We start from the raw sequence: 19,852 nt of genomic DNA, 5'->3' as shown, positions 1-19,852 counted from the left end.
GGTTTTTTTCCAGTTTTTTATCTGGTGTTCTATAATCTGTTATAACATGAAATAGCATCATTTTAAGCCACAGTAACAACACATTCAAAAATAAAAGCAGACTTTTGATTTTGTTATCCACTTAAAACTAGACTTAAAGCAACTCCAGACTGCTGCTACTACAGAATTGCACCTACATGAGATCAAATTTGACTCAGTAGGATAAATATGGAATTATATGGAGACCTAATGGAACAATATTAATGATAACATTTTTATATAAAAATAATGTAAATTAATAATTAGGCCCTTACTCCTCAGACATGGCATAGCCTTTGTGTAAGTTCTGCGACAGAATGTAAGAAGGTACCTACTTATATATTTGATGTGTTCTTTGGGGAAAAATGTTGAACACAAACTTGGGGTTTTTTTTATTTTGCTATCAATCATTTTCTTTTTAGTTTTTCAAGCCACCGCACAAGATTGCAGGGTTTTAATATTTAAATCCAACCATATCATGGGACCATCATTATTTTTTGATTTTTAATTCATGAGATATTTGTACTACGTTAGGGAGACATTGTATTTATCACAAATCCTAACCTTGATACAGCTATAATATTTAATCTATTACCAGATCCTTAAAACAACTCATGAGAAATGCCATGAGCTATCATGCACTGAAGACTGGACTGTGGGTGGAGAGCTATAATCAAAACCGCTTCATGAGCAGCACTTTTCTCAGATAAAATTTTTCAATATTATGACAACATCCAAGAGACTCAGCTCTGCAGGTATGATATTCATCTCATACTTCGGCTTTCTGAGACCACACTACTGCATTTTCTGTTTTCTCATTTCAGAATTACCTGGTCAGGTCTGCCATCAGTCAAGAGATAAATAGCCTGAGTGTCAGTATCAGCAAGAGCAATCTGGAGAGCTTTGAGTGTATTTGTGGAACTTCCAACCTAAGAAACCAAAAAGAAAAAGACAAAGAAACAGCTATAAATACTAACAGTCCTTTGCCTCTGTTCTTAAATTCATAATGACAATGTACTGATTCAAGGGATATTACAGAACTGAATTGAGTAATAAAATGGTGAAAATATTTATGTCAAATAGCTAGAAAAATGAAAGCAAGTGTCAAAGTAGCATAATTTGGTCCCAAATTGGTATTCAGTGCTTATGCAAACACACATAAGCAAAATGCTGGCAACAAAAATATGAGCTGTAGAAGCAAAAGCAATCACTGAAAGACTATAAACAGATAGGAAAATGTAAGGTAAAACATACATTCTATTATATTCTCCCACTGAATCCTGATTGCCAACTCATCACACTCCCTTGAAATACATATTTTACTTAACCAAATAATTCAAAAGCTCCACAAAAGAATCATTTGGAACCACAGAATGGTTTGGGTTGGAAGGGACATTAAAGATCATCTAGTTCCAACCCTCCTGCCATGGGCAGGGACACCTTCCACTAGACCAGGTTGCTCAAAGCCCCATCCAACCTGGTCTTGAACACTGCCAGGGATGGGGCATCCACAGCTTCTCTGGACAAGAGTTGCACAAGTTTATTTCTCAGCAATAGGTAAAGGACTTCCTGGTTTTCTGAACAATGTTTTTTCCAGACTATCTCCCATCTACCCCTTAGACACATCAACGTAAACATCATTGAATTTTTAGCAAAAAACTTAGCTATAACAAAACATACACAGTAAAGCAATCCTGTGCCCCCTAAAATTTCATATTTGAGTAATACTAGCACTTTTCCTGGGGCCAAAGCAAAATCCCTGAAAAGATATGAGTCTGGTTTATGCCAGTATAACACCTGAGTACCACTCTGGAGGACAGTGAGGATTGTAGAGGTGTAAGTGAGAAGAGACTCAGGATCCAGATACAGAATGTATTACAGAAGATAAAGATAAATCACTAACATCGATGCATACAGGCAAAAATATGTTAAGAGATAGCATTATTTCTTCAATCCTATTAATTGTGTTAAAATTTCTTCTGGTCCTCCCCTCCAGCAAACAGTTCTATTAGAAAGGGCAAAGTGAGTAAATCAGGTGAGATGGAATAGGAAGTACACACTGAGAGTGACTCTGTATGGCTACGTAAGAGTGTATGGGTCAGGCAGCAAGATAGCTCAGATACTTTACAATCCTATCTTCTAATTCACAAACAATCCTTAGCAGTACCCCACTCATAAGAAATAACTAGCCTGAGCCCTTCTCTTTGTGTTAAACATATCTAATATTCCTAGTGTTTTAGTAAGCATTATAAAGTTTTAGGAACACATCACTCATCATTATGTGTAAATCAGCCATCCTGGCTCTTTTCAATAATGGTACATGGTTTTGGTCTGATTTGAAACAAAACAACTTCTTCCACTCTATCATGGGAACATACTGTGGATGCTGATGATGTGAGGGAAATAACTGTATCTTATGGTAAAAGCTGTTAATTTTAGATTTCTCAGTTGTTACTGTTACCAATTAACACTGTTTTTATCAGTGTTTAAACAAAGTTGACATGATTCAACTAAGTGGCATGATCACCCCCAAAATTTTAAATGTTACCACCTCTAAAGGATTTTTAAGGAACAGTTAGTTACTGTTTATAGCTCAGCTTCCTTATTCAACATCCTGGCACCAAAGTGTATAAAATGAGATCAAAGGATCTACTCTGATTAATATTCCGGAGCAATCTTCCGTTCATTTCAGCTTCACTGTAAAGCCAGCTTTCTGAGCTCAGACTTATGTCTGCACTGCTTTAAACAGACTAAAAGGTCAGCAGCAGATGTCATCCCCCCCAAAAGTAAACTGTTCTTGTACCATTCCCTGTACCATTTCAGATATCTAGATCTGAACTTAGAAGGAAATTTATGATCAACTTCATGAATAATGATGAAAAAGGCCATTCCCATGCATATACAAGGCGGTAGCAAATTATAGTAGTTCAAAGTATTGTAGAACTTGCATGATGATGTACCACACATATGGCTTAAACAGAGTCAACTTTTCAAGTCTTGAGGAAGGCAGTAAAATTAAGTTTACTAACCTGAGTTATAAGTATTCACCAACTACTCACTGAGGCCACACTAATACTTTCTTTTCTCCATGTGCTTGTCTGTTAGTATTTTCTGAGAATACCAAGTTATTTATCTCACTTTGTAGTCTCAGAGGTATTATGTAGCTTCCCCAGTTCCCTCATCCCCAGGAATTTAATGATTAATTCTGAGGAAGAGCTGTCATAATGCTGAGGAGTTTTGTTATATAAACATGTTTTTTGTTTTAGAAAACATAACATGAGATATATCTGTACTGTTGTATGACTGATTTTCAGTCCTGTGCTCATAACATTGCTGTCCACGTTTGACATATTAACTGGTCCTTAAACTCTGACAGTTACAATCTAGTGGCTGACTACAAGTATTTCTACCCTGTTTCAGGGAAAAATCCTCAGATTTTGGCCACTGTCAGAGAAAGAATGTTGGGTAGATAGATGTTTAGTCTGAGTATGGTTGCTCTCATGTTCCTGTGAAGGCTAAAGTCAGCTGTCTATTTATGGACCAAAAGGGACTAGAAGTGCTCCTCCAACTCACTGGCACCAGTTTCCTGTATCACCTCTGAGCTGTGAGTCTGCCAGTGACAGCCCTCATCCATGCAGCAGCCCTGCAGCAAGAGCGACAGATTTAGACACAGGGTCTGAGCACTGTCGTGGTTCCTACAGAAATCAAACTGGCCAATGTTTGCATCGTGGCTGCTAAACATAGCAGGCTGCAAATTGAATTAATACGATCTTATAAACAGGTCCACTGTTAAAGGATTATAATACCTAACAGATAGTAAGTTGTATTCAGATCTACTAAAGTCTATACATCATCTATATTTTCAGCTCAAGTCAAATACTTGGTCAATCCAAAAATACCCCAGCCATACAGAAAGACACACATATAATTTTGTACAAACATGCTTTGTGATAATTAGTTACTATGTTACCTCAAGCCCTTTTATCCAAAGCCAAGCATCTTGCAAATTTTCCTCATTAACTTCAGCAAGTTTCTCTTGCCATGCCACTGCTTGGGCACTAAATTTCACAAAGTTAAATCTCTTTTTGTGTCTCAATTGTTCCTGCAAGAGACAGCAGCTGAATTTTAGTCAGTATTAAAAGAAAGAATACTTGTATCCTGAAATACTGACTAGTAGGAGCTGTTTTAATTAATATATAGTTGATTATAGGATTACAATAAATTATGATAATATTCAGTTATGGTATACAGAGAGACATACAGAGACAATTATTGCTGCAATTATTAAGATTACTTGAACTTCCCAGTGTAAGTCTCCATTTACTCATATTTCTCAAACTACTTGAACAGCAAATATCTAGGAGGGCAAGAAAGAAAGAGACAAAACTGGGTATGAACAGTGGTATAAGGAAAAGATTATGATTGCTTACCAAAGGAAATTGAAATCAGAAACAAAGTAAGTCATCATTTAGAGGAGGAGAAGAAGAATCAAATGTAGAGCACTGGCAAGGGGAACTAGGACAGCAAGAAAGAATTAAGAATTTGCTGAAGTTGCTTTTGGACAGAAGTTATAAGGAGAGGAAGATTTGTGCAAGCTAGTACAAACTTTCAGAGCCTGGAATCTTTGCCTCCCTTTCATCACCATTTTTGTGCAGCTGCCTGTGAAACCTTCTGGCACAGTATCTAACCGTTTTCTAGTGCTGATCTGCCTTGAGGACCACATCATACTACATCCTATCACTTGTGCACTTAGCTCAAAACGCACTCTGTTATAGTTTTAAATTTTCTAGCCCTACTAATGATTGCTATCAATGCCAGACTGATGGAATTTTTATTTGTCAGTTACTCCTCTCAGGTCTAAAATAGTTAAGATCAATTGTGTTTTAACAGTGCCTGTTTCTCTCAAATATTAATGTAAGCTTAGGTGACATCATCGTAGATTTTTAAAACAAATCCCATCTTAGGCATGTCTCCCAGTACTCACTGCTTTTGAGGTACTTCTGCACTTTGCAAGTCCCTTTGCAAAGTTTTGAGTCACTGTAAGATGCAAGCAAGTTCAAAATGTTCTACACCCTCTATTGCAGAAATATGAAAGTGAATCTAGAACACACATTACAAATCACAACATGCCAGTGGAATTGGATGACACTGCTTAAAAATAAAAATGAAAATGCCAAAATGTGTTTCATTGCATAGGTTTTTTGGTTTTTTCTTTTTTTTTCTTTTCTTTTTTTTAGGAGGAAGGTGGCTTGCTGGAAAGAAGAACTACTCAAGCTTTTTTAATTTTTAACATTTTCTCCAGATTTTTTCAAATATTTATACAAATGAGGAAAAAATATCAACTTTTAACTGAAAAATGAGCACACCAAGAAAAATCAAAATACTTTTATAAAGCCACTATTTTTTAAAAATCATTAAAAAAAAAAAATAAAGAAAAATTAGAGTAACAACCATCCAGAAAAGACCAGCCTACTCTAAAATGTTCTTCAGTCTTCAGAATGATCACTTTAACATACCTGTATGAGCTGAAATATTTTCTCCTTCACCAGTGGCAGCTTGTCCTTCATAGACTGGGATGTATCAACAAGAATATAGACACCATCTTCAAACACATTTCCAAAGAGTCCTCTGCTTCCTTGTTGAAGCCACTTAATCCTGGGGGAGGAAAAAAAAAAAAAAAAGAAAACCTAGTCTGTAAGATCTTTGGAGGTTTGAGTATCAGAATCTAACAGGAAGGATCTTTTTGTCACTGCTGTATTTCTTATTCTCTTTCCCTAAGCACCTGTTACTGGTCACTGTCAGAAGTGGTATACTGGCCTGCATGAACCAGTCCTGTGACTACCTAACAACACAAGGCACTTTTATTTTTTAATTTCAGCAGGTATCTGGAGACAGACAAAACAAAGCAATACAGCACCTTTATAAAGTCAATTATGAGTTAGTTTGAGCTGGGAAACCCCGTGTGGAAGTAACTATAACTATTGCCCCTGTAACTGTTCTCCAGACTGAACTCAGGAAATCATTTAAGCATATGCTAATATGCCTCCCTTTTCAGGAAACCACTTGAGAACCTATTCTGCAAGGAACTTGAGCACTTTGAATAGTCTTAACGCAACACAGATGCTTCGATGCTTCAATTCTTTGCTGACCTTGAGCCTTAAATACAGACTTAGTTTTACATTTTAAACAGGATTGAAGCATGCCTGCCAGTTAAATACGTTCATACATACTGCTGTGTACAAGAACATTTGCTCAGTAATGGCTGCAGCAGGTCCAAATCTGGTTTCCCTTGAGAGTCATAAACTACTTGTCTACTCTGAAACAGAGACATTTAACAGACGGAATATAATGGCCCTGGGAAAAATATTACTCATCTCTGCAGAGGTTTAAAAAAATGATATCATGGAAACTTAAAGGATCCTATTACATTTGCTACTGATAGCTATTTTGCCATTAGTTATTTCCCCCAAAGTGTTTGATGAGGTCTACCAAGACTTTTTAACAATGAGATGGACCAGCAAACCCATAATCTTGGCTTGGATTTCGAAAATACGTACTCACCAAAACCCTTTACCTCAAATTTTCCTTTCACAGTATGTTAATGTTATCCTACATACAGCAAGATGAAGATAAACTAAAAGGAATAACAAAACTCTGTTTGACCTTGCTAAATGTAATCAGGCTGTTATACTTTTGGAAGAGAAGCAGCAATAAAATGAAGATTCACATCCTGCTTTTTTCAGTGAGACATCTTATTGTCCTAATACACAAAACAGAGGGCAACATTTATTCTTTCTCTCAGTTCTACAATATCCCTTTTTAAAGTTTCCTTCTTCTCCTAATGTAGATATAAAAGCCAATTTACTTTAGGGCATCTCTAGGACAGATGAATCAGACCCCCTGCCTATTTTTTTGTAGATGTCCTACAAAATCTAAGAGTGTATCTATACAGCTGCAGAAAAGTAAACTAGGGAGCTAGCTTAAGCACTGAACTTCTGATCATATGCATTACTTAGTAGCTCATGCCCTGACTCTGATCTAGACTGCTCAAACCTGTCTTCAACACAAAATTGCAAAAAGGACACATAACCATCATCAGCATGGGCACAAGCCAAGCTGTAATACTTGGTGTCAGAGGTATCACAAGGGATCCTAGGTACACAGGATGAATTTTTACCAAGTTTTATTGATGATTATAGAAGTTCTCTGCCACCTTATGTCCCAATGCTTTTGGGGGACTTTCAGTAGTATTTCAATAATGCGCAGACTGACTTTCACATTTGTGTTCCAGAAGGAGAACAAAAGATAAAACTGTTCATCAGTTTTCTTACATGGCTACTAAGAGATCCCACACACAAGTTTCTGATCTAAAATGGATTTCTGGCTTAGCACTGCTACTGGCAGTTTACGAACCACTTCAGCTTGTTATGACAGTAAATGTCAAACATTTCAGCACCAATGTAAAATAATACAAACTGATTTTATGTGACAGAACACTAACCTTCCTTCCACTTGTCTGAGAGCCATCCTCATTTTCTCTTCATACTGCTTATACTTCTCTGTACTAACATATATGTGAACCACAGATCCATCTTTCCAGAAGGTATGTACAAACTTGTCACAGTATTTTGCATGAATTACCTTCCTCTTTGTCTCCTACAGCCAAGAAAAACATGTTTCATGTTCCAAAACACATTATTTTGCAGTGCCTTTAATATTTGGCAAGCAAACTTCAAAGGTCCATGCTTGTTGCACATGAACAGGTGCAGAAATAGACATGGGATAGGGCAGTCACAGAACTTGCTCCTAGCAAAAGTCAATAGAAACTTATTCTGGTAGCTAGCAAGAACAGAAGCTTACCAAACAGTGTAATGGTAGAGCTTGAGAAAAACAAATAGAAGACAAATGAATGCAAATTTGTTTAAGGACCTGCAAACACTGGAGCAGCTAAGACCAACACTTCTTCTAAGGAAAAATAAAGATGACAAGAAATCTTTGCCCTACCCCACACAAATACATAGAAAACCACGGCATTGCTTAAGCCAGTCCTTCCTTGCAGATTATATGTGGACCAGGAAGGAGTTCTTGAAACAGTAATTTTCAAATAGCCCTTTGAAACAATCTTATTTATAACCATTTTTGTCCCATTCCACTAATAAGCTGATTTTAGCAAAAACTGCAAAACAACAGACCACACACTTTATCGTGAAGTCATCAGTCAAGTTTTCAAGCTTTAAAAGAAAAAAACAAACAACTCACAGGATGTGAGGGAAAATTAACAATACTCACAGCATCAGTTTGTGAAGATTCATCCTCTGGCTTAGTTTTTATGTCAACAATCCCATCTGCATGGCGAAAAGTACAATCAGCAAGTGCATTGTACAGTGTGAGCTTCTGAGCTTTCAAGCCATACTTCTGCAACCACTTTTCAGAAGTCAAATATTTGTCAGATACATGCTTTTGTAATGGATGATCAGCTTTGGCTGCTAATAAAGAAAATAAAACAAACAAAATCTCCTGTATTACACAGTTCGTTTTGGATAAGCTGTTTTCAAAAACAGGCTATGATGATGGAGTCAAAATTTTCAAACTTATTCTGCTTGCACTGACAACATTGGAGTGAGTGGATAGTTCTGACTGATTTTTAATATTCTCTACTTTGGTTGTGTTTTTTTTTTCTTATCAGACAATTCTTCGCAACAAATTCCTTTGTAACTGGAACAAACCCATCAGAAGACAGAGTGAAGAAAATAAATAGCTACAGGATCAACATATAAAAGGAATATGCTTAGTAATATGAAGGCTGACTTAACCTTCATACTGGTTGAGTTACAAAATGCCAGAAAAGATTCCTGTATAAGATGTCTAACTTCAAGGAGAATCATTTGAGAAAATGAAACAACAGAAGATATAATTGAAAATACAGTCAAGAACATTGGTTAACATTGCTGTTGGTCTTTTTCAGAGAAGGACATTTAAAGTAAAAGGCAAACTACAATGTCTCCAGAAGAGATTTTACTGTTTCTCTGCAATATTGCCTTTTCATAGGCTGAATATTGCACCATGTATCCCAAGCCACAAATCACTTGTGTACCATCTCAACATTTTCTCTAGTTCTACACCCTCCTTCTAGCATTTTTAATTGATACTGAAAGAAACAGGATAATTTTTTTGTCTGATCTGGTATGACTGTTCTTATGTTTACCCTTTTATGTCATATTGTCTTAGAAATTTTCTAAGGACCATCCTAAGTTTGGGCACTGCACATCTCTGGATACTAGTAACAGGATACAGGGCTGTACACTCACTCAACACCAGCTCAATAAACCACACCTAAACCAAATGACCCAGCATTGGGTCTCATAGCAGGGTGAATTTATTTTGTCACACTTTAATTTTGGTGGACCTAGGTGGTATAAAAGTCTACTCTGTTTAGATGCAGCTACAGTGACAACAGTATTGAGATCCTGAGCCTGTAAACAAACCTATGGAGACATCTACTGCCTTAATACACCCAGAGATCAGCCAGCATCAGGGCACGTGCAGGGTTGAGCTTGTTCATGTGGAAACATTTGCTTTCTGATTGCTTGTGGTCCTTAGATCAGCCAGTGTGGCAAGTGTCACAAATGTACTCACATAATTTTAAAAAGAAAACTGTCATTGTCTTTCTTCCACATGCTTTATGTAAAAAGTCATGTCTCAGTTGAAGTAACTAGTGCATTATCTGGACAGTCAGCAGAAAAATTGTCTCTTTTTCTCTGTTTCTTTTCTTGCAGAACATTGCAATCTTCAGAACAAACTATCTTTTGCAGCAGAGCATTTTAAACAAATCAGGAAGGCAAAACCAGGAAGAAATGCAGGCAAACAGAAAGACTGCAGTTATTTGTATCAATGGGCAACAATCAAGTAATGCTGAAGAACTGACAAAATAAATCACACTGTAATTTCATTTCTTTTAATTTATTTATGAAGTGATTATGTATGAAGGCAAATACTAGAAGAACATTAAAGCTGCATAGTCAGGAACACATAAACAAACATTGAAATTAGGGCTGCCTTTGCAGCTTTATTGTGGTCTTTTTGTTCATATGCATTATGGTATAGCTGTTTAACTTCATATGGGAAGTCCTGCTAATTCAGAAGATGCTATTATCAATGTAAAGAACTGTGTTATGCCTTCACAGAAGAAAAAAACTCAAGCTTAAGTCCTGCAGTTATGTTATTGACAGTTGTTCAAACCAAGTGCAGGCAGAGAAAGTTCCCAGCTTCAAATCTTCACCATCACCATCCTAGTCACACATCTCAACACACCACTGAGAATTCAGGTGACTGACCAACTGACTGTACAAAGCATTCCTCAGCAGGTGATTCAGAAAAGGGCATCTGGCCCCAGCCTCCATCTAGCCAAAGTGAAAGCAATTGCACTGCAAAAACAATACTGGAGCTACACAAAATCACTGATGACTTGTGCTAATTCAACCTGAATCTTGTATCAACTTATGCAAAAAATACCACCAGACACCATATAAGTATTTTAAAACCAGGGACTAATGCAGAATATAGGCACTGACGATCACAGCTATGATCCTGAAAATCCACCCCCTCAGTTGCAGTCCAACACTGTAGCTGCCTAGACTCTACAGATTCCTAAGTTTTCAGTATTTAAGTCCTGTTAGTGTGATAATTCTGCTCCAGAGCATGGCAAGTGGACCTCAATCTTAGCAGGGCTGAGTAGCTTCTCATCATCCCCTGTTTAAGCCTTCCAGAGATTCAGAAACCAGCTATGCTTCTGTCTCCAGTAGGGCTCAATCCAATCAACATGCACAGAACAACAAATAGATCATGTCCTAGGCCAAACATAATGGTGGGAAGTATTAGTTTAATGAAGCAGTGTGGGTGTTCCTCCATGTTTCTGAATACAAGAATTGTCAGAATTGGTTTCAGTCCTCTACCTTTGACTAAGAGAATTCAAAACCACACTTCTTCCCTTTTAGGGGAATGAACTAGCTACCAGGTTGGAGGCTATCCCAAAAAGACCATCATGGGAGAGAGATGAGGTACTTCCCCAGCACTGTGTAGAATAAAATTAAAGATTTACTGGCCCAGACAGAGAGGGAGAGATCACCAAAAAAATGAATTTCAATATCTTGAAATCTAGGCAATTTCTAAACCTAATCACTGGTGAACTAAAAATGGTGTGTTTCAGTCTGAGCTGTTAAAGTTCAGCAAGTTTAAGCAGTAATAAACAGAGGAAAAGTTGGAATGTTTTAAGCAACCCTAAGTGTAGATGTCAAGTATTAGTGCTACCTGTATATAGACATTTCTAAGACAATCATCCCCAAATTGACATGTAATCAAACTGTTCACAAATAAAATATTGATCATTAATATAATGGTAACTCTTTTGAAAGAAACATAAATGATACCATCTTGAGAGGCAGGCTGGTCAGATTCTGATAAAATTTTCTGAACTTGTCTCACTGTACTCCTGGCTTCCTCCAACTCCTTCCAGATCAAAAAGACATCTTCACGGACACCAGCTACTGCAAAAGAAATCATAAATAGGACTTGACATTTTGAGACAATTTCTGCTTTTTATAACTCCTCAGTTACCACAGAGTCAATGGGTTCATCCAGATGTTGCCATATAACCTTGTTTTCTCGAGGTCCCATTGCAGTGACAAGTGCTGTTCTTTGATAGACTTCAAAAAAGGGCTCAAAGCTGTCATGAGGACATGAGAGGTGCTTAGTGTGGTAGAAGCAACCTCCAGAGTTGGCCACAGATTGTTCCCACAATGGAAGCAAATCCTTTTTAACACTCTCAGATAAAAATAAGGAAACTCCAGAAAGAAATTCACATGTTGTCCCCTGGACCTCATTGCAAAAGCTGGCTCCAAATATTAGACCCAACTTTGAAACTTTAAAGAGAAGATATTTTCAACTCTTTAAATTCCCTTAAAGTACATAAATACCTTTATTTAAAATTAAGTCTTCTTTTCCTGAAGAGTATGTGATGCAATTTTGCCAATATAAGTTTATTTTCATCCTAACAATTCTCAACAGTCATAAATAAATGCTAAAAAAAAATCGTATGTTTTATTATCAGCCTATATTCTCAAAAAACTGGAAAAATCCAAAGCTAGAGTTGATACAAGGTTTTCTTAGTCTCAATAGTTACGTTTGCCTTGATTAAAAAAATTAAAATATATATTTATTTAGTAGAGTACAATTATTAAAATTGAGGCACCATGTATACCTAAGTGTCAGAGTTTAAATTGCAATATAGGACAATACAGAAAAACTGTATGTAGTGTTACAGTAAAAATATAAAAGAAACTGAATCATGAGCTATCCTAACTACAAATGCAGACTACAACCTATTGTACATTACAACCTATTACTGAATTGGACATAAAGATGCTGAACAAAGCAAACTATATCTTATCATCTAGTGGTTCAGTTAATATACAGTGATGGTTCACTGTATAAAAGATAAGACATGCAAACTTGGCTACTAAAGTAGGCTATCAGTAAACAAACCAACCTGATCATTTTGTTCTCTGATAAACTTCCCTGAAATAGTTATATGAACATTTTACAAAATAACAATTCAATTTTAATTGTGAAATGCTTTTAGTTTCCAAGAAATATTTTGAAATGTGTTATTGTAGACTGCCATCTCCTGGGACCATCCTGCATTTCAGAAACCTCTGCTTCAGCCATTAGGGCAAAGATCAACATTTCCTAAATCACAAAAAGCTTTAGTAAAGCAGATCATTCCACAACATAGAACACAGAAGGGAGAAAAAAACCTCAGTCTGTTATCATTACCTTTTAAGTTTAAGAAAAGTATTCTGTTCAAATACTTCAGAAAGAAGTCAACTTTTCTTTTATAAACAACCTCTCCCCAGAAATGCAAAACATATAAAATCTGAGCATTGGCAAAATTCCAGCCAGTGGGGAGCTAGAGATCTTCTGATGAGTAGCGTGTCATTGAATATATATATACACACACCTGCTGTCCCAGTTAAAACCACAAAACACAGCATCCACACCACACTTGCACATATTTCTAAGTTTAAGACTGTTAAGGATGCAATTCCAGTGGGGCTTTCTCCAACTAAATCTGGATATTCTCCATAAGCTATCAAATACTGGGATCCAGATATAATTTTATGAACATTTTTAACATTATGTTTGAAAACATTGAAAAAAGTATGCATATTTCAGCTACCTTTAAAACAATACTGATGATATCATTGTGTTGCTTTATTTCTCCTTAAATTGATGCTATGGACTCATCAGGTTTACAGGATTATTTTTATTGTCCCCAGTAAGGTATGTGTATTGAATTGGTATTACACAAGAAGGTATTTTTTCCTTATTTATAATGCAGCACAGCAAAGTAAAACTGTATGCACTTTCAAAGTAAATATGTTTGATGACACTTATTATACAGGACAAATGCAGGCATCAACAACTGCACATTGTGAAGGTCAAGTTGCTTAGAAAACTTTTTATCTGGCAACAGTTTTTCTTGGATTCAAGTGGGAGAGGAGGTTGCAAGCAGTGACAACCGTAACAACTTTCTTTACATGGAAGGCTCACCTTCACCTCCACCTTGGCCTCTTTTTCTCTCCAGCTAATGAGGAGTGGGAAGGAAAAGCTGTGCCTTTCGAAACTGAGCCCCCAAACTCAAAATGCACATACACATACAATGCATAGGTGCGGTTCTCAACCTGTGGTCTGTCCCATGAAGCACATCAGTGAAAAATGACCAAGAAATCACAAACCTCTCTTCGGTTTAAATTCCCTGCACTCGCACCTCAGCTGTGCCATTTTTGTGAGCCACCAACCAAAAAGCAGTTGAAAGTCACCCCCTTGGGGGATACAGTCCCTAACTGCTCCAGGCCCACTGGCTCTTGCATGCCTTCAGGCACCTGCATCCCAGGAAAGACATCGTCTTAAAAAATTGCTTTATCCTCAGAGGGAAAGAACCGCCCCCCCAGCTGCCCTGGCTGGCGGTTTAACGGCCAGACCCCTGGGGACCCCCTGGTTCCAACTCAAAAACCACCACACGGCAACGGCAAGAGGGCGGCCACCAGACACGCAGGAGGGAACCAGCCTTAACGCCCTGCTGCCTGCCACCAGCTTGCGCCAAGCACAGTTGGCTGTTTTCGGCTTTCACCACCTCACGCTGGGTAACGTTTCAGATGTGCCCTGCCCTTGGTTAAATGGCATTTCTGTTCTGGAGGAGGGAGGCCCTGAAAAAGAGGAAGAGGATGAGGAAGAGTGTGGGGAGAGCCTGTGGCAAGGGGTAGAAGCATTTTGCTGACACCAGCAAATTGAGAAGCAAGACGGTAGGTCTAAGAGAAAACAAACACACTTGCACATGTACACGGAAACTCATAACCACCCTCATTTCCATTTCCCAGTTATTTAACACTGTCAGGCAATCTTAAAAGAAGCAGCTTTTCCACACTTACCTCCCAGCAGACAGACTCATCTAGTTTGACAAGTCATTGTAACCCATTTGATTTCATACTCAAGATACAAAACCTGCTGAGAAAAAAAGCCCATAAAAAAAAAAAAAAGCCTGCAAAATCCACAATATCTTTGAAACATCAAGCAAATACCAATGCAAAAGCAACTCGTGGAAAACAGCAGCATTTCTTACTGCTCTGATTACCTGACTTAGACCATGGAAGCAAGCAAATCCAAATACAATGGAATAAGATCTATTTCAAACTTCATTTGCCTGCAAGGCAAGATGGGCATTCATTTTTTGACTGCTGATCCCTTCCTCAGCCTCTACGTGGCAGCAGAACACAGCAATATTCCCTCAAGCATTGATTTTTAAAATCCCCAGTTAGAGGGGGATGAATGGAGGTACAAAGGAGCACAAGAGGGGAGTACGCAGTTTTACCTGCATACCTGCCAGGTCAAGCAGCACTGAAACTCGCCGCAACCCGATCCTGCCCCTTTCCTACTGGGCAAATGGACAAAGCAAATGAACTTTGTATCCCATGTGGTATCACAGAACGGCTATCTGCATCACTTTCTACACATTAGCAAAGAGATTTGCCAGGCCAAGGTTAAGCTGCTAAGACTAGACAAAGCACACGCAAGGAAAAAGCAGAGGCAATGATCTTTGCAACAGCTTGTAGGCAAAGTAGCTACTCTTAAGTCATTATCCTGGCTCTCCAAAGGGAGGGTTCGGTCTCTCCCATGTCTGTGTACATAAACAGTACACAGTTCATTGACTTCAATGTCGTACAGGAGGTTGGTGCTCTTATGCTTCCCATTTTACACACAGGAACCTGAAATTTTCCCCGTGACCATCAGGTAAATGTGGAAAATCAAGCACACCTAAGAATACAGCCTTACACTGTTCACAAGGAGGTCAGACACATCCCTCTCTGGATTTGTCACATCGGTCAAATCCTCATTTTGGTCCATTTGCATTTTCTTTACACATCCCAGCAAATCTATTCCACCACACAGAAAAACACCGCCCAGAGATTTACTGTTGTTTCTATTTCAGCCAACGAGGACCCACTATTCATTTCAGGATCTGGTTCAAAACACCATTGCTTTTCAAGCCTTGTTTAGCACTTATCTCCCTGTCACTCCAAGCAGATGACACAACTGTGCCCCTTTTCGGCAAGCACCTTCTTCTCCACAGCTTCCACTATCTCTTGCCCTCTAAGTCTTCAAGTTCCAACTTAAATTTCACCTCCCTTCCACTTATAACTACATAACAGGATTGCTTAATTCTGCAGCTTTTTGCAGATGAAGAAGCTACACAAAGAATGTAGGCAGAAGTGATAATAGGAAAATCAGTGCTGGATGAGGACATATCACCACATTGGTGAAATTAGGCTTTATGTAAAAGTATTTCTCTGCCTTAAGTAAATCTGAGTCTGTCAACATAAGGACCTTAATTCTTTACTGGCTTATACCTGTTTTGATCTCGAGCACCCACTCAAAATGAATGTAAACAAAAATTCAAATTTGGCAGTTTCTCACGCTTGCTTTCTAACTGACTGCTCAAGATGCAAAACAGGGGAGAATGGAGCTCTTATCTAAAGTTTTAAACAGTTCGCTTCCGACTTGTTTTGGTTAAGCAGATAAAAAAGAGTGACCATGAAGGTATCCTATATTTGCAAAATGCTGTTATTCAGTGGATACACAGAAAACTATCAGATGTCCTTAAAACAGCTTTTCCAGTCCATAAAACATAATGATGAGTTTCAGTTTCCAGCTGTTGCATTTGTGGCACAAAAAGAAACATAATCAAAATAGTCCTGTGCCTCCCCCTATTTTCAAAAAAACACCACATTTGGAAGATTAAATCTCTGATTCATTCTCTATTTATTTCCTTGTATAGTTTATGCCACACATCCAAGAACCAGTTTCAGAGCCCATTAGTGAGTAATTGACACTTTCGTTATTATTGCCTTCTACACCCTTGAAGGAGTCTCTGAAACAAGAGACAGCAGATACAGACCAGAATAATGTCTCCAATGTGTTTTCTTTTCTGAAAGGACTTTAGATTCTGCATACAACTGAAACCCTCCGATTGGCTGCCAGTGATGTCACGACTGTGCTTATAATACCCAGTAAATGCAGAAAGCTAATTGTGTTCCTCTTTAATGTGTAAATTCTACTCCATAATAGCAATAAGACACAACAGACAATACACTTCAAGGGGATTACTGCCCTTTTGAGTGATTAAAGCTATTCTGCTTTCAGCTTTAGAAACAGTGGTGAGGAAGTAATTTCAGTCATACAGGAGCTCTGGGCCCATCTATTGAAACAGACTGACTGCCAGGGGAAAGAGGAAGCCAGCTCCCCCCACACACACCCCCAGATGGGGTTCAGCAAGGAAGAACTCATAGCAGACTGAAGGCAATCATTATACTGCTCTGAATTAGTATGAAATGAGAGATAGGATTTTGAAGCATATTCTGCTGTTGGTTTCTAAACCCTGCATGGGTGAAGCTTGAGTGTCCCTTCTCAAAGCAAAAAAAACAGGTGACACCTCACTCTCTTATTTCTGGCCCCCCCCCTATGGTTCTCTCATACTGTTATAGTCACGGTCCTACTGAAGGATAGGTTAGTACACAAGGAACTAGATTATAACCCAGGAAATATGGGCCAGTTAGTCCAAGACTGACAAATGACTTTAGGTGAGTCACTAAAGCCACCTTATGCCATACATTCCCTAGCAGTAAGAAGAGGATAACACCATTCTACCTTTGAGGCAACTAATGCCCCCCCCAGCTTAATGGGGATGTAAGCCATTAGAATGAAGGGGTCTTATGCTTCCTGATATTTAAAAGAAATCATTTTTTAATTTAATGTCCTGCTGATAAAGATATCGGACTTGACATACACAGCCTCACTTCACACCACGAGCTCATGTCCTCCCAACCTGGCTGAAACCCCAGCCCAGTCTCACTGAACAGTAAGGCTGACTTACCCAGAGGAAGTAGCATTGTGACTAGTTAAGAAACACACTGAGAGCTTTCTGCCCAGCTTCACCCCCCAGTAAAATTGTTTCTTTCTGTTATTTGTTTCCTCCTGGTTTTTTTTTCATCAGTTCCACCCCCCCGCCCCCACCTTTGCACCTTCTTTGTGGTTATTTTACTGTGCTTGTTGCCTGTCTTTCTGACAAATTCAGATCTTGAGAGAAGGAAGTCAACCTCATGTGGGTTTAATCCCCTTATATTATGTATGAACTAGGCCTGTATTGATGTGGCTGTTGTATCAGATGGTCTTCCACGCTATTCCTCCTCCTTTCTCCCATTTCTCTATACATTTCCACAAGGTCACTGGCATAAGCACACCAGTACTATTCTTCATCTCCCTAAATAAATGTTCTTCTTCTCCTTTTTTTCACTTTTCTTTCATTCTCACATGCACATCCTCTACTCTCTTCACTTCTCTCTTTTCCTTTCCTTCTCCTTCCCACCCACAGAATTTCCATTTGGTCAGTCCTGTCCTCACCTCATGCCTACAGAAGGCTTCTTTAGTGAGTTCCTATATTACATTTTATTCTGAAACCTCACTGAGAAAATCTGTATCATCTTGGTTTTTATATTGTCTACCTAGTGGCATTCGCCCTTTCACTTTTCTGGAATTCAGGGCAAGTAGACCTTTTCCATCCTCTTCACATTTTAGTGCAGGTCCAGTAGCATCTCTATAGTCATTCTTCTCAGCAAAAGCATGGAATCTGTAATACAAAATGAGTTTTCACCAGTATGTAAACTACATAAATACTTTTCTAATTTTAACAATATGTATGTCACACATGCAAGATCATAGTGGTGTACAACTTTGGAATTATTTGCTTCTCTATTCAAGATATCTAAACTTTCAACTACAATACTATGAATATTATCAAACCTTTTATATACATTTATGTACATTCTGAAGCCTTCTTATGAAGAACATCCTTTCATTTCAGTATCATTTACTCTGAGGCACCTTCCTTTTCAATCTCCTGGAAATCTATTTTTAATTAATGCTTTTAACATGCTGAGCAAGCATGTCATTTGAGATGTCTGAGATGACACTAACACCTTTTTACCAGATTATCCTCCCAGTTGAAAGCCTAACAGGAACATTTATTTCATTATTGGCATACAAATCAGGAAGTCAAGCAAATTTCATTCACCCTCACTGTCAGAGCAGAAAAGCTCTCAGAGCAGAAAAAAGATGCATTTCTAAAACATAACTACACTCAAAACAGGCTCAAGTCATGAAAAGCCCATGAACTTGGCCATTCCTATGGGAAAGCTGACTTAAACTTATAGACAGTTATTGGGCAAATACCTACCAGCAAGATATTAATTGGCCCAATAAGTCTCTGCACCAAACCCACACTCATGTAAAAAGAACATAGTGGGAATCATATCAAACAAACCAATTCCTCTCAGCTCCCTGCCACAACCCTTCTTGCCTCTTCCTCCACCATACAAGCAACATTCACTTTCCTTTTATAAAGAAAGTAAAAACACTGCCAAAAGAAAATGAAGGATGGTGACTGGCAATGTACCTGGTATCATGGAGGTACCATGATTCTAAATGACCACAATCATTTTAGACACACATCAGACCAGAGCAAACATAACACTTTCCCACAGTCTTGTTTTTTGGCAGACACTCCATCTCTTAAAAGCTACTTCTAAACACAGATGGCTATAAAAGAGCTAAACAGCTGCCATCTTACCAATTGCTCTGCTGTCATTTGGGAGATTTCTACTGTTGGAGGTCTTCCCACTCTTGCACAAACAACAGTGAAACAGAAAGAGCTAGCAGCCATTTCACAGCTCTGTAACTGTACGGTGACTTCTGTTAAGCAAACACCTACTGACTCCTACTGCCCTCCTGCTGTTCAGCATGAGTTTGGTATTGTGGGGTTTTGTGTTCGTTCGTTTGTTTTCCTTATTTTGATATCAGAATCAAGATCAAAGTTTAATTATCCCTTTCTACTGAAGGCTGATTCTCACCACACAGCTGATTCCCAGGATAAAGGAGCCAACAAGCCATGTGGAATGTATCAGTTTCCACCAACCATACCAAATAGATGCTAAAGAGCATGGTACAGAACTGCATTTCTACACAACCAGGCCTGATGGATAACACCACATCAATTTTCTGTTGTTCCAGGAACTGCCCATTTAGGACAGGTATTACCTTTTCAGTACATGTCTGTATGGCACTTGATCCAACAAAACTCTAGATCCTTTGCTGGTGCCTGTGGATTTTACCAGAATACAAAGCAACACAATAAAAAACTTGTTTCGATTTATGTTGTGACCCTTTC

At 38.3% G+C, this 19,852-nt stretch overlaps 1 protein-coding gene across 1 annotated transcript in view; it reads right to left on the bottom strand.

The window, feature by feature from the left end:
- VWA3B (von Willebrand factor A domain containing 3B) overlaps positions 1-19,852 on the bottom strand; it is a 71,705-nt gene that overhangs the window by 36,189 nt on the left and 15,664 nt on the right. Inside the window, exons 8-14 of the mRNA XM_041119547.1 lie at positions 18,132-18,256; positions 11,445-11,561; positions 8,308-8,504; positions 7,520-7,674; positions 5,535-5,673; positions 3,989-4,120; positions 849-947 (exon numbers count right to left, since the gene is read on the bottom strand). Coding sequence (XP_040975481.1) covers positions 849-947; positions 3,989-4,120; positions 5,535-5,673; positions 7,520-7,674; positions 8,308-8,504; positions 11,445-11,561; positions 18,132-18,256 — 964 coding nt within the window. The remainder of the gene's footprint in view (positions 1-848; positions 948-3,988; positions 4,121-5,534; positions 5,674-7,519; positions 7,675-8,307; positions 8,505-11,444; positions 11,562-18,131; positions 18,257-19,852) is intronic.

Source organism: Aquila chrysaetos, chromosome 23, assembly GCF_900496995.4.
Source record: "Aquila chrysaetos chrysaetos chromosome 23, bAquChr1.4, whole genome shotgun sequence".
NCBI classification, from domain to species: domain Eukaryota; kingdom Metazoa; phylum Chordata; class Aves; order Accipitriformes; family Accipitridae; genus Aquila; species Aquila chrysaetos.
The sequence above is the reverse complement of the archived record's forward strand: the minus strand, read 5'-3'. Positions and strand labels throughout refer to the sequence as shown.